The 13,641-nt window shown below is 43.4% G+C and overlaps 1 protein-coding gene across 1 annotated transcript in view; it reads left to right on the top strand.

Annotated features, from left to right (window-relative positions):
• The window catches only part of LOC127446793 (parapinopsin-like), a 68,149-nt gene that overhangs the window by 44,337 nt on the left and 10,171 nt on the right, over positions 1-13,641 (top strand). Inside the window, exon 3 of the mRNA XM_051708007.1 lies at positions 9,262-9,495. Coding sequence (XP_051563967.1) covers positions 9,262-9,495 — 234 coding nt within the window. The remainder of the gene's footprint in view (positions 1-9,261; positions 9,496-13,641) is intronic.

Raw genomic sequence — 13,641 nt, 5'->3', positions numbered from 1 at the left:
TTACCTCCATACAAATCCCAATATACACATTTTTATCATAGTCATGTCTACCCTCTTATGTAATGTTAATCAAGACATTATCTCACCTTGGACTTGTTGGATTAAAATAAGAAGGATGCTTCATGTATAATGTGAAAAGTAAGCCTAAATTAAGCACCATGAGATGTTCAAACATCAAGCATATCTTATTTCCTGCTAGACATCGAAAGACTGCCAATGGTTCCTCCAGTAACATCATAAGGGAAAGGCTTTGATGCTCTTTAAGGCATTGCCCCCCTAGATTTTCCTGGTGCCCTGGCACCTCAGATTTTTGAGAAAAGGCCAGTGAGAATTGGCGAGTGGAATTTGCATGCCACTTCCCCGGACTTCCTAAGGTTTGCTTTCGATGGCCGGGCGTATGAGTACAAGGTCCTCCCTTTCGGCCTGTCCATGTCCCCTCGCATCTTCACGAAAGTCGTAGAGGCAGCTCTTGCCCTGTTAAGGGAAGTGGGTGTCCGCATACTCAACTACCTCGATGACTGGCTGATTCTAGCTCACTCTCGAGAGTTGCTATGCGCACACAGGGACCTCATGCTCAGGCACCTCAGCCGGCTAGGGCTTTGGGTCAACTGGGAAAAGAGCAAGCTCTCCCCGGTTCAGAGCATCTCTTTTCTCACCATGGAGTTAGACTCAGTCTCGATGATAGTGCGCCTCACGAGCAAGCACGCACAGTCCGTGCTGAACTGCCTGAAGTCATTCAAGCAGAGAATAGCGGTTCCACTGAAACACTTTCAGAGGCTCCTGGGGCATATGGCATCCTCGGCGCCGGTCACACCACTAGGGTTGATGCATATGAGACCGCTTCAGCACTGGCTTCAGACGTGAGTCACAAGATGGGCATGGCGCCGCGGCACACATCGTGTGGCCATCACGCCGATCTGCCACCACTTGTTCAGCCCTTGGACAGACCTTGCATTTCTACGGGCAGGAGTTCCCCTAAAGCAAGTGTCCAGGTGCATCATCATTATGACAGATGCCTCCAAGCGAGGCTGGGGTGCCGTGTGCAATGGGCATGCAGCCACTGGCTCCTGGACAGGACCGCGACTGTGTTGGCACAACTGCCTCGAGTTGCTGGCAGTATTGCTCACCCTGCGGAGGCTTTTGCCATTGATCCGGGGCAAGCATGTGTTGGTCCAGACGGACAACACAATGACAGTAGCATATATAAATCGCCAAGGCAGCTTACGCTCACGTCGCATGTCGCAACTCGCCCACCATCTGCTCCTATGGAGTCAGCGGCGACTGAGGTTGTTACGGGCCACTCACATCCCGGGAAACCTCAACACCACAGCGGATGCGCTGTCACAGCAGGTGACGCTCATGGGAGATTGGAGACTCCACACCCAGGTGGTCCAGCTGATTTGGAGTCGGTTCAGGAAAGCACAAGTAGACCTATTTGCCTCCCGAGAAACCTCCTAATGCCCGCTCTGGTATTCTCCGACGGGGGCCCCCCTCAGCCCAGACACGCTGGCACACAGCTGGCCCTGGGGGCTGTGCAAGTATGTGTTCCCCCAGTTAGCCTACTTGCACAGACCCTGTGCAAGGTCAGGGAGGACGAGGAGCAGTCACTCTCGTGGACCCGTATTGGCCCACCCAGACTTGGTTCTCAGACCTCACGCTCCTCACAACAGCCCCTCCCTGGCGAATTCCCCTGAGGAAGGACCTTCTTTCTCAGGGACAGGGCACCATCTGGCACCCGCGCCCAGACCTCTCCACGTCTGGCCCTTGGACGGGACGCGGAAGACCTAAGTGGCCTACCACCAACAGTAGTAGACATGATCACTCAGGCCAGAGCTCCCTCCACAAGGCAGCTTTGTACCATGAAATGGCATCAGTTCACGAATTGGTGTTCTTCCCGAGCTGAAGACACTCAGAGATGTGCAGTCAGGTGAATTCTTTCCTTCCTGCAGGAGAGGCTGGAGGAATGGCTGTCCCCCTCCACCTTGAAGGTGTATGTGGCCGCCATAGTGGCACACCACAATACAGTGGACGGTAAGTCCTTAGGGAAGCACGACCTGATCATCAGGTTCCTGAGAGGCACCCGGAGGCTGAATCCTCCTAGGCCATGCCTGTTCCCCTCATGGGGTCTCCCATGGTCCTCCTGGGCCTTCACGGAGCCCCCTTTGAGCCGCTAGAGTCAGTCGATTTGAAAGCCCTCTCCTTGAAGACGGCCCTCCTGATTGCGCTCACCTCCATCAAGAGGGTCGGGGATCTGCAAGCGCTCTCTGTCAGCGATACCTGCCTGGAGTTCGGTCTGGGTGACTCTCACGTAATCCTGAGAATCCGGGCTATGTGCCCAAGGTTCCCACAACCCCCTTCAGGGATCAGGAGGTGAACCTGCAAGTGCTGCCCCAGGAGGAGGCAGACCCAGCCCTGTCATTGCTGTGTCCGGTGCGTACTTTGCACATCTACTTGGATTGCACGCAGAGCTTTAGACGCTCTGAGCAGCTCTTTGTCTGCTTTGGCGGACAGCGGAAAGGAAACGCTCTCTCCAAACAGAGGCTTGCCCACTGGATTGTGGATGCCATCGCTATGGCATACCAGGCCCAGGCTGTGCCTGCCCCTTCGGGAATATGAGCACACTCCACAAGGAGTCTGCTCGTGGGCACTGGCCCATGGCACCTCTCTAGCAGACATCTGCAGGGCAGCGGGCTGGGCGATACCCAATACTTTCGCAAGATTTTACAATATCCGGGTTGAGCTGGTTTCATCCCGTGTTTTGTCAGGTACGAACAGGTAAGTTCGGGAATACGGACAGCTGGCCGGGTGTATCGCTTGCGTATAGTGCCTTTCCCCTCCAAAAAGGCGAAGATGTGCGCTTCTTTTCCCATTCGAGTTCACGAACTCGTGGATGTCCTTCCTCCCTAGCCCTGTGGCTCGCGAATTCAGCAGAGGAATTCACAGCTGGAACCAGTACGTGTGCTAATATGCCCTTACTGAGGTAGGTGCTCCACAGGTGCTGGTTAATCCGGTAACCCCCTGTGATGTATTTTCCTCAGTACGGTCTCCCTGATGGCAGACCTGCGTCTCCCTTCAACAGAGCCCTCTCTGTTCCAGTCACTATGTTTGTAGAGCTCCTCCCCTTTCAGGCAGGACCTACCACCGCGCCTCTTCCATGTGCAGCTCTGAGCCCACATGACGTGCTTGCCACATGTTACCTCCCCTCCTGACAGGATGTGGTCTCCGTGGGGTCTTTTCCCCCTGAAAGAATAGGATAGGAAAAGAACACCTTCCCCGGCACATATATTGAGCATTAAAATGGCCCCAGCTGAATAACTGAATACTCTGTGGAGAGAAAACATAGAGAGAAAATGCCGCGGCTGGCCTTCCCCCCCAGGGATGTGGGGAACTATACGACATTTTTTGGGGCGTTGGGAGAGGCTACGTGCAGACCGGTGCACCTGCTACTATGCATGCAGCAGCTTGCTTGCACCTACACCGGCAGTCCACATAACACAGTTCAGTTAGTTGTGGCGTTTCGTATAGGGACCCCTAGTGTCACTACATCGACACAACGTCGAGTGAGTGACAGAAGGGAAACATCTCGGTTACTGTCGTAACCTCCGTTCCCCACAACGCTATACTAACCTCTGAAATGGCCAGGACCCTGTCTCTTTGTTAGTGGTGGGGATTTTGATTCATCCTAGTGACTCGCATCTTTTGAATCCATTCACCAAAAAGATTTGTTCAATGTTTCGTTCATTGTCAATTTCTGCAAAAAATGACACCTTTGCTCTTTGAACGAGTACTTGCATTGAACCAAAAATAGCACAAAGTCATTCATGACCAGAACAAGAATAATTATCCTTTATTAAAATGTGCGTGTCTACAATTCTTCTAGAGACTTCAGCACTGCCGAGTGTTCATAAGCATTTCCCCACAAATGATAACAGAGCATATCTTTCATCAGGGTTGGGATGGTTACTTTTGAAATGTGTTCCACTACAGATTACAGAATACATGCTGTAAAATATAATTTGTAACATATTCCGTTAGATTACTCAAGGTCAGTAACGTATTCTAAATACTTTGGATTACTTTTTCAGCACTGGTAGATTTTTTCACTTGGTTTGACTATTAAAATCTCAGTAAAGTACAGTACAGTACAGTAAGACAAAATACACATATTAAAAATACATTCTCTGAAAAACCTAAGTATTTCATGCAGTGTTGTTTCTAAAACAAGATAAATCAAACTGATCTTGTTTTAAGGATTTTCAGATATTTTTACAGGAAAACAATAAAAAAATTATTATCAAGAATAATATTTCTGCCCTAATATCAAAGGTCTTACTAGAAAAAAAAGAAATTATGATCCAACGTGAATTTTCTTGATAAAAAAATATGATCATATGAAATATATGACAATTTACACAAGGTTTATTTCTATTTCTTCTGCTCCAAACTTACTTCAAACATACTTCTCTGTCTGCTCGTATGAATGTAACACATCATAAGAAAGTGTTTCACCGCTGTATGCACTTTGGATTGCATCATTTATATGTATAAATGTTTTCCATCTGAAAGGACTAAATATTAAATGAAACAAATGACAATAAAATGCAAAATAATCTCTTCAGTAATCAAAATACTTTTTGAATGTAACTGTATTCTAATTACCAATTATTTAAATTGTAACTGTAGTGGAATAGAGTTACTTATATTTTGTATTTTAAATATGTAATCCCGTTACATGTATTCTGTTACTCCCCAACCCTGTCTATCATATTGTGAACTGCTGAGCACAACTTTTTTTATCAAGCTATACAAAAAAAGACAACAATAATAGTCAAAAAAATTATAATGAATTTCAATAATATCCTTTTGTCACTGTAATGTATGATCATCACTCACTTTTATTCATAATTCATAAATGAGTGTACCAGTACATTCAGTTCACAAACTAGATGTCTAATTTCGTTCAGACTCAAATGACCAACTATTAGTTCAGTAAAGTGGTCAAACCAATTATATGCTTCTTCACAGCCAGCACTCAAATGCGTTTGTTTTGCACTAAAGTCAGTCTTTAAAAGCAGAACAAAGCAACACAAATGGAATTTGCATGTCTAGACGAAGACGGTTACCATAACTGTTTTCACCACAAATGACAAGAAATCAGGTCTTATTTTTAACTTACACTTTGCACCAGTGCACAACATTTTGCATTAGTAATTCAAGTATTGCTAACTGTATTGTCTTAATTTTTACACATTAAAAAATTGGGATTTATGTGCATACTATAAACTTAAGTGTTTTTCACCCCTTTCTCTCCTTGTTGACATGCCTCCTCTCGTTCAGTCAGTAAGCAGATCCTCATTCATGAACGAGATGACAGAGTCATTTATTTAGTTTGCGAACGAGTTTACCAGTACATTCAGTTTGTTCATGAACAAGAAGTCTTATCTCGTTCAGACTTAAATGACCGGCATGAAAAGCCACCAAAGCAGTCTAGAGCTAAGCTCATCGAGAAATATTAGTCAGTGTATGGAGGTGAATGAGAACGATTTGTTCACTTTAAAGATTCATTCAAAAACACTGAATCATTCTCGACTGAAACATCAACAGACTTTGTCAGTTCTTATCCTTTGTAGGCTGTAGTGTATGGTTTCCAGTATTTCTCGAATTCTTGTGTTTTGTTTCCATTCTTTAATAATCCTACAATCCCTGTGTCAACTACCAGCTTTACAAGCAGTCATTGTAAGTTAGTTGGTGTCTTCTAGTACAGTAATTGGAAGGACAGTGACCTTGAAGCATGGGGTAAGGTGCCTAGCTTATTGTACAAGGCTAATATACCTGGATATAATGTTAACAGTAACGTTTTTCTATTCAGTTTCAATTGCTTGAGAATATACCTGCAGCATTTGCATTAGAAGCTAAGATTCTGAATACCGAGTATACCCCATTTCAATGTTGTCTCTTTAGTGTACTACAAACATCACTCTCTTTGGAATGTAAATGATCAATTCTGTCTCATTTTGTTTCTACACCTTTCTTTTCTTCAGTCTCAGACAGCAAAAATCGATAGCTCAGGTGAAGAGTTTTGTATCCCTTGGTAGAGGAGACAATCACATGGAATAAAATGGACTGGTTTTGTTTCAGCTGCACAATTACACAAAGCAAGTTTGACTACAGTAGTCAATACTGGGAGATTTGAAAGTGTGTGTGAACAATAGAGGAAGGTTACAGATGGAGCCTTGAATTTCATGTAGGAGTTTTGCAACATGAACTGATAATGCCTTTTAAATACCAATTCAGTTCCTGAATTTAAATTGAGGTAGCAAACAGGTGCAGAATTGTAATTCAAATTTGAATAAGATAGTAGAAATTGTAACGAAGCTCAGCAGGCAATGACAGACAGACAAAGAAAATGATGAAGTGAGAAACTCAAGTGCAGTTTATTTCCAATCGTGATAACCAGAAACCCTAACTATAGATGTGAACTTGACTTGATTTTTCTTGACATAGAAACAACATTATATTAACAATACCTGACAAATGACAATGGCAAACATGAGGGCTTAAATACAAGGACATGGGTAGCAGGTAAAGAAGACAACCAATCACAAGACTAAACTATAAACAAGATAACAAGACTAAATGAACTTTAACCAATGAAAAGACAAGACTAATAACAAAGTAATCAAACAATGAACCAATGAAAACAAGACACATGAACAGGGGAAACACATGACAAGATCACATGAGGGAACAGGAATTCATATGACATGAAACCACATGAAAATAAAAGACATGAAAACAAGAACAAAACACATAAACGTGACACTTATCTGTTTTGCAAAAAAAAAAATTGTTGTGTTGGGCAAATGAAATTAATCTGTTGTGTGACTGTTGAATTTCTTTGAATTGCAATTCAGTAAATTTCTCTTCTTGTTATTCCAATTCAACATCCTGTGGGGTGTGGCCAATTTAAGTCAATTCCTTTATTCAGAATTTGTCCAAACCCTTCTGAGATGTCTTTTGATACTACACACTTGGAAATTATTTCAAGGTGGATGGAAGGATTCTCATCACTACTTTATGTGACCTGAAAATAAAACATAAGTGATAACAGTAATATTTGAATAATTGTGCAACGATTATAAAAATAGTTTCATAATTTCTGAATTTGGTAACCAATTGTTTACAAGTTGATATTCTCAATTTATTATAAAATGTAATGTAAGGTTGTGGCTTATACAACACTTTCAAACCTTGAGTACTCTGTCAGCATGGTATCTCTTCATGAACGTGCACACCTCATTTTATGAAGTTTTCTTTTAAAGGAAAAAAGACACACAAGAACTTACTTTTATCCACAAGGGTGAGAGTTGATGATGCAATGCTGCTTCTGTCGGGCCAAGGTCGGTTGTGATGCATTCCCAGCAGTCAGACATGATGAATTTTACTTTTACTGTACAACCCCAATTCTAAAAAGTTGGGACAGTATGAAAAATGCTGATAAAAACAAAAAGGAGTGATTTGTAAATTAGATTCACCCTTTTCTATATTGAAAGCAGTACAATTAAATATTATATGATGTTTTTACCTTGTGAATTTCATTTTTTTTTTTTTTTTTTAATGTACAGTAATTTCACACTCCAAAAAAGTTGGGTCAGTCGAGTGTTTACCACTGTGAAACATCACCATGTCTTCTAATAACACTTATTAAGCATTTAGGCACTGAAGACACAAGTTTGTTAAGTTTAAAAATTCGAATTTTCCCCCATTCATCCATTATGCAGGTCTTCAGCTGCACAATTGTGCAGGGTCTTTGTTGCCGTATTGTGCGCTTCATAATGCACCACACATTCTCAACTGGAGATGGTCAGGTCTGCAGGCAGGCCAATCAAGCACCCCCACACTCTGCTTATTCGGCCAGTATGTGGTTTGAAGTTGTCCTTCTGAAAATTCCGGCACGTCCCTGGAAAAGACGGTGATGGATGGCAGTATATGCTGCTCCAAAATTTGTACATATCTGTCTGCATTAATGGTGCCCTCACAGATGTGCGAGTTACCCATGCCATGGGCACTGACACACACCTGGCCCATACAGACACTGGCTTTTGGACCTGACGCTGATAACACCTTGGATGGTCCTTTTCCTCTTTGGCCCGGAGAACACGACGGCTGTGTTTTTCAACTATTTGAAATGTGGACTCATTAGACCAAAAAACACGGTTCCACTGTTCTACTTTCCATCTAAAATGAGACCGAGCCCAGAGAAGTCGGCAGCGTTTCTGGACAGTGTTGAGGTAGGGCTTCTTCTTTGCAGTCTTAACTTGCATCTGTGGATGCAGCGGCGAGTGGTGATGACTAACAAAATCCCAAGCCCAAGTTCATGTTCATGAAATCCAATACAGATGAATGATGATTTTAAGACAGTGATGTCTGAGGGATCAGAGATCACACACATTCAGAAGTGATTTCGTCTTGCCCTTTACGCACCGAGATTTGACCAGATTCCTTGAATCTTTTAACTATATTGTGCATTGTAGAGGGTGAAATGCTCAAAATCCTTCCAATTTGCCTTTGGAGAACATTGTTCTCAAAGTGCTGGATTATTTGTTGAAGCATCTGTTGGCAAATTGACAAGTCTCAAATGATCCTTGTTCTTGAAGGACTAGGCTGTTTTTGGAGGCTCCTTATGTACTATGACACGATTGCCTCACCTGTTTAACATCTCCTGTTTCTTATTGCCTTGTTATTTTAACTCGTCAAATTGTTATTAGTCTTAAATTGCCCGTCTCAACTTTTTTGGAACATGTTGCAAACATCTGATTTGAAATTACTGTGCATAAAAAAAAAGCTAAAAAAACAATGAAATTCACAAGGTAAAACATCATATAATGTTTAGATGTAGTGCTTTCAATATAGCAAAGGGTGAATATAATTTACAAATCACTCCTTTTTGTTTTTATTAGCATTTTTCGTACTGTCCCACCTTTTTTGGAATTTGAGTTGTAGTATTCTGCTATGCAGAATAAGGCAGTTTTTATTAGGATATTGATATGACTGGAGTCTACATCTCATGTGAGTTAAACATTTTTGAAAAGTGTTATTTATGTAGGGGTAAAACATTTTAAAGAGAAACAAATTGAGTGCACCTTTAAGGAGAAATGCCATTTTTAAATCACATTTGTCACTTTTGCAAACTCTTTACTACCTGAAAACTCCCTCATTCACACACTGACATGGAACTGTCTCTGTGTCTCTCTTTCCCAGGTAGGGAAGATTCGCAAGACGGCAGCCCGCAAAAGGGAATACCATGTTTTATTTATGGTTATAACCACCGTGGTGTGTTACCTTTTGTGTTGGATGCCATACGGCATTGTGGCCATGATGGCTACATTTGGCCAACCAGGAATTATCTCACCTGTTGCCAGTGTGGTGCCATCTCTACTTGCCAAGAGCAGCACAGTCATTAACCCTCTAATATACATCCTCATGAACAAACAGGTAAGATTTCCAACAGAGCACAAACTAAATTAAAAACACATCTATTTTAAACAACCAGGAATAAGATACAATTCTGCCCTCTTATAAACCCTTTTAACAGACATTTATAGTTTATTTCCACAAGAGGTCGACCGATAGTGGATTTAGCAGATTCTGATAACTAAGGTGGTGGAAAAGGCAAAAAAAAAAAAAAAAAAATTGGACAATAGTTTTAAAATAGATTTATTGAATGTTAAAAAACAATTCTTAGTTTTTCCTGACTGTGACGGGCACAGTCATAGAGGTTGAAAGAGCCCAAATTGAAAAAAATCCCAGACGTGTGTTTATTGTGCAACCAAATTCCCAATAATAACCAGAAAAAAATGAAGATTTTTTGCATAACGCAGGACTCTTATTTTAAAAAGTATGAAGTTCCAGCTCATACAAACACACAAGGGAAACAAAACATGCACTCTTACAATCATCTACAATGTATTACAGAAGAAACATTATAAAGCAAACATTGTCATATAGGCTAATAAATATTGTATGAGCAGCAATTCTTTAACAAAAAATCATCAGCGATAGCATGTCAATTGTCCGGTATTCTAAAAACAGACTTTTTCCTTTTCTCTAGGGACACTGTCAGTCAAAATCAACATGAACTCAACCATTAATAAAGGTTTTTGTGAGGTTTCCTGACAATTCCATGGTTGACCCCTGGGAGATCTGAAGTTCAAATAACTTTCTCCACTCAGTTGATTAACCTAATTGAGTTCACCTGTGCCTAGTTTTGTCATCTGTATTTAAACCCAGTCTTTTCAGTTATTGCTTGCTCAGGTTTTAATGTTTATCTATGTAAGTCAGTCTTTGTTGCCTGTGCCTTGATTCGCCCCTCTGTATTTTGGAGTTTCTTGTGCTTTTGGATACTCTCTGTTTTGTCATTACACTGTGGATATTTGTATGCCTTTTTGAAGCCTGGATTTTGATTACCTTCTCACTGATATTTCCTTTTGGATTACCTTTTTGTGTTCAATAAAGGCTGCCTATTTTTTTTTTTTTTTTTTTACTAAAAACTGCTTCCTGCCTTTTGTGTGCAAGTCCCGACCCTGGCACCCCTCTTAACAGCAAGACTGAGCGAGTCTGCATGGACACAGCAGACATTGATAGGAAAACAAGGGACGTAAATATAATGCCAGCAGCCACCTCAAGGCAAGCCCTGTCAGAGTATGAACACCTCATTGCTTCTGCGACCAGTCAGCAGTCCACAATGGACAGAGACGAACAAATGTTGGTCAGAAAAGAAGCTGTGGTTTGAAGAAACCAACAACTGCTTTTTCAGATTCTTCACACACTCCAGAGCCTTACTAACCAATCCACCAACCCATAACCACCTCCTGCTCTGGATTCTCAGACCGCCCCTGTGTTAACTCCAACTCTGGATTGTTCCTGTGTCACTTCCACCTTCAACTGGTCCCGAGCCTCGGCTTCCGCCACCTCAGCAGTATGATAGCAATGCTAGGCAGGGCCTGGGATTCCTCACACAATGCTCCTTGACCTTTGAGCTGCAGCCTACCACTTTTCACACTGACAGATCTAAGATCACTTACCTCATCACCCTGCTGACTAGGAAGGCTTTATCATAGGCTATTGCAATCTGCTAACAGCAGACTCCACCATGCTTCAGCTACCAGCTCTTCACTGGTGAGATGTGAAAGGTGTTTTATCGCTCAATCAGTGGAGGAGAAATTGCCAAACAACTCTTACAACTCTACCAAGGGAGCCTAAACATTGCTGAATATGCCATAACCTTCCACACTCTAGCTTCACAGAGTAACTGGAACACTGAAGCACTGACAACAACTTTTTAGCATGGCCACTCTGACACTATCTAGGATGAACTAGCATCCTGAGAAGCTGTGACAGATCTAGAGACACTCATTGACCTTTCCATCTGGATAGATAATCGGCTAAGGGAGAGAAGGAGGGAACATCACTCCACCACTTACCCATCCTCTGAAGTTCAGCTGTGTCCATCATCCACTGATTTAGTCTTCAGTCTAAACTGAGCTATCCCTAGTCCCTCAGGAATACTTGGATTTAAAGGAGGTCTCCTGTAAGACACGTGCTGCTTTCCTTCCCCCTCATCGACCCTATGATTGTGGCACTGAATTGTTGCCTGAGACCTGTCCCCCTCATGGCTGGATTTATTCCCTCTGCCCCTGTAAGAGCTGCCATGAAGGAATATATCAAGAATGATCTGGGCTCTGGTTTCATTTGCCCCTCTTCCTCACCTGTGTGCACAGGTTTCTTTTTGTTGAGAAGGATGACGGGCTTCGTCCTTGCATAGACTATCGTGGACTGAATAAGATCACAGTAAAGAACTGCTACTCACTCCCTTCAATGTTGTCCACCTTTGAGTTACTTCAGGAAGAAACAGTATTCACTATGTTGGACCGTAGAAATGTTTACAACCTCGCATTTGTGAGGGTGATGAATGGAAAACCTCATTTAACCCTCCTTGTGGTAATTATGAATAGTTGGTCATGCCCTTTAGATGAATTAATGCCCCTGCTGTTTCCAGCTTAGAGATATGATTAACCACTTTGTTTTTATTTACTTAGATGACATACTTATCTTCTCCAAGACCCTCCATGAACATGTGCAACATGTCAGACAGGTCCTACATCGCCTCAGATAGACCCTTGTAAGACTCCAGCAGTTACTGACTGGCCACGGCCCACCTCAGTTAAGGAGCTGCAGTGTTTCTATATTTACAATTTTTACTGATGCTTTATTAGGAATTTCAGCACCATAACTGCAACTTTCAGTTCTGATCAAGTGGCTCTCCAAGAAGTTATCATGGATTCCAGGGGCAGACAAGTCATTCAAGGAATTGAAGAAGCATTTCACCACAGCTCCAGTGTGGACCCTGAACTCCCCTTTTATTGTTGAAGTTGATGCCTCTTGTGTGGGGGTGGGGGCTGTACATTCCCAATGAACAAGCACTGATGGCAAGATCCACACGTGCACTTTTCACTCCCACTGCCTCTACCCTTGTGAACGCAACTATGATATCGGTAACAGGGAACTGCTTGCTGTCAAGGTAGCCTTAGAGGAGTGGCAACACTGGCTAGAGGGGGCCAAACATTCCTGTATACTGACAGTAGCAGGATGATGACATTTCTGAAGGGGCAGTTCTGGTGGCCCACTATGTAGAAAGAGGTCCAATCCTTTGTAGCGGCCTGCCCCACCTGTGCTCAAAATAAGACATCCTTGTTGCATCCTCAAAGGTTATTGCATCCACTCCTCTTCCCATCCGGGCCTTGGTCTCATATCTCTGTGGATTTCATCACTGGTATCAAGAGCTGGAGTCCACCTTGATAGTTCATCTCATCCGATCCCACTCGTTGGAGAAAAGAACTGTTCTGGGTTGAATATATTCACAACACAACAGGTATGAACAGCATCTGAAGTTCAATTTGGTTAAAAGCCTCCTTTGTTTTCAGAGCAGGAGTCTGAGCTGGGGGTACCTGCAGCAGAGTGTAGTGCGGAGAAGGGCGGGGCCGGGCCGGAATGACTTAAGCCCGGACCCCAATCACCCTGATGAGGCAAGCAAGGGATAAAGGCGATCGGAGATGACAGTTCGAGAGAGAGAGAGAGAACTACAGGCAGCTGCCCTGTATGTGTTTATATGTGTTTTTGTTTAAGTTTATCATTAAACTTTATATATATTGTCAAGCCGGTTCTCGCCTCCTCCTTTCCCTTATAACCCCTTTACATTGATGCCGAAGGAGGGATGCCTGTCGTAGAGTCTTCGACACTGCCGTCCACCCAGGGGATTGCCGCTGCCATCCGCCGGGGGACGGAGTACCCTGACCACCCGGACACGGGGAACGGCCGCCGTCCGCTAGGCGAGGAGGGACTGGACTCCCCGACTGCCTGGAGTGATGGAGGTGCTAGGCGAGGAGGGACTGGACTCCCCGACTGCCTGGAGTGATGGAGGTGCTGCCAGGGACGGAGGAGTGCCCTGCCGGCCACCAGAAATGCGGAGGGGTTGAGGGAAGACCGCCATCTGTGAAGGGAGGAGGGAATCGACTCCCTGACCACCTGGAGAGGGCCGCTGCATTGCAGGTTGAGTCCCACAAGCTGCCTCCTCGCTACTTT

Source organism: Myxocyprinus asiaticus, chromosome 10 (assembly GCF_019703515.2).
Source record: "Myxocyprinus asiaticus isolate MX2 ecotype Aquarium Trade chromosome 10, UBuf_Myxa_2, whole genome shotgun sequence".
Taxonomy (NCBI): Eukaryota; Metazoa; Chordata; class Actinopteri; order Cypriniformes; family Catostomidae; genus Myxocyprinus; species Myxocyprinus asiaticus.
Note: the sequence above shows the minus strand (reverse complement) of the source record. Positions and strands in the feature narration are given on the sequence as shown.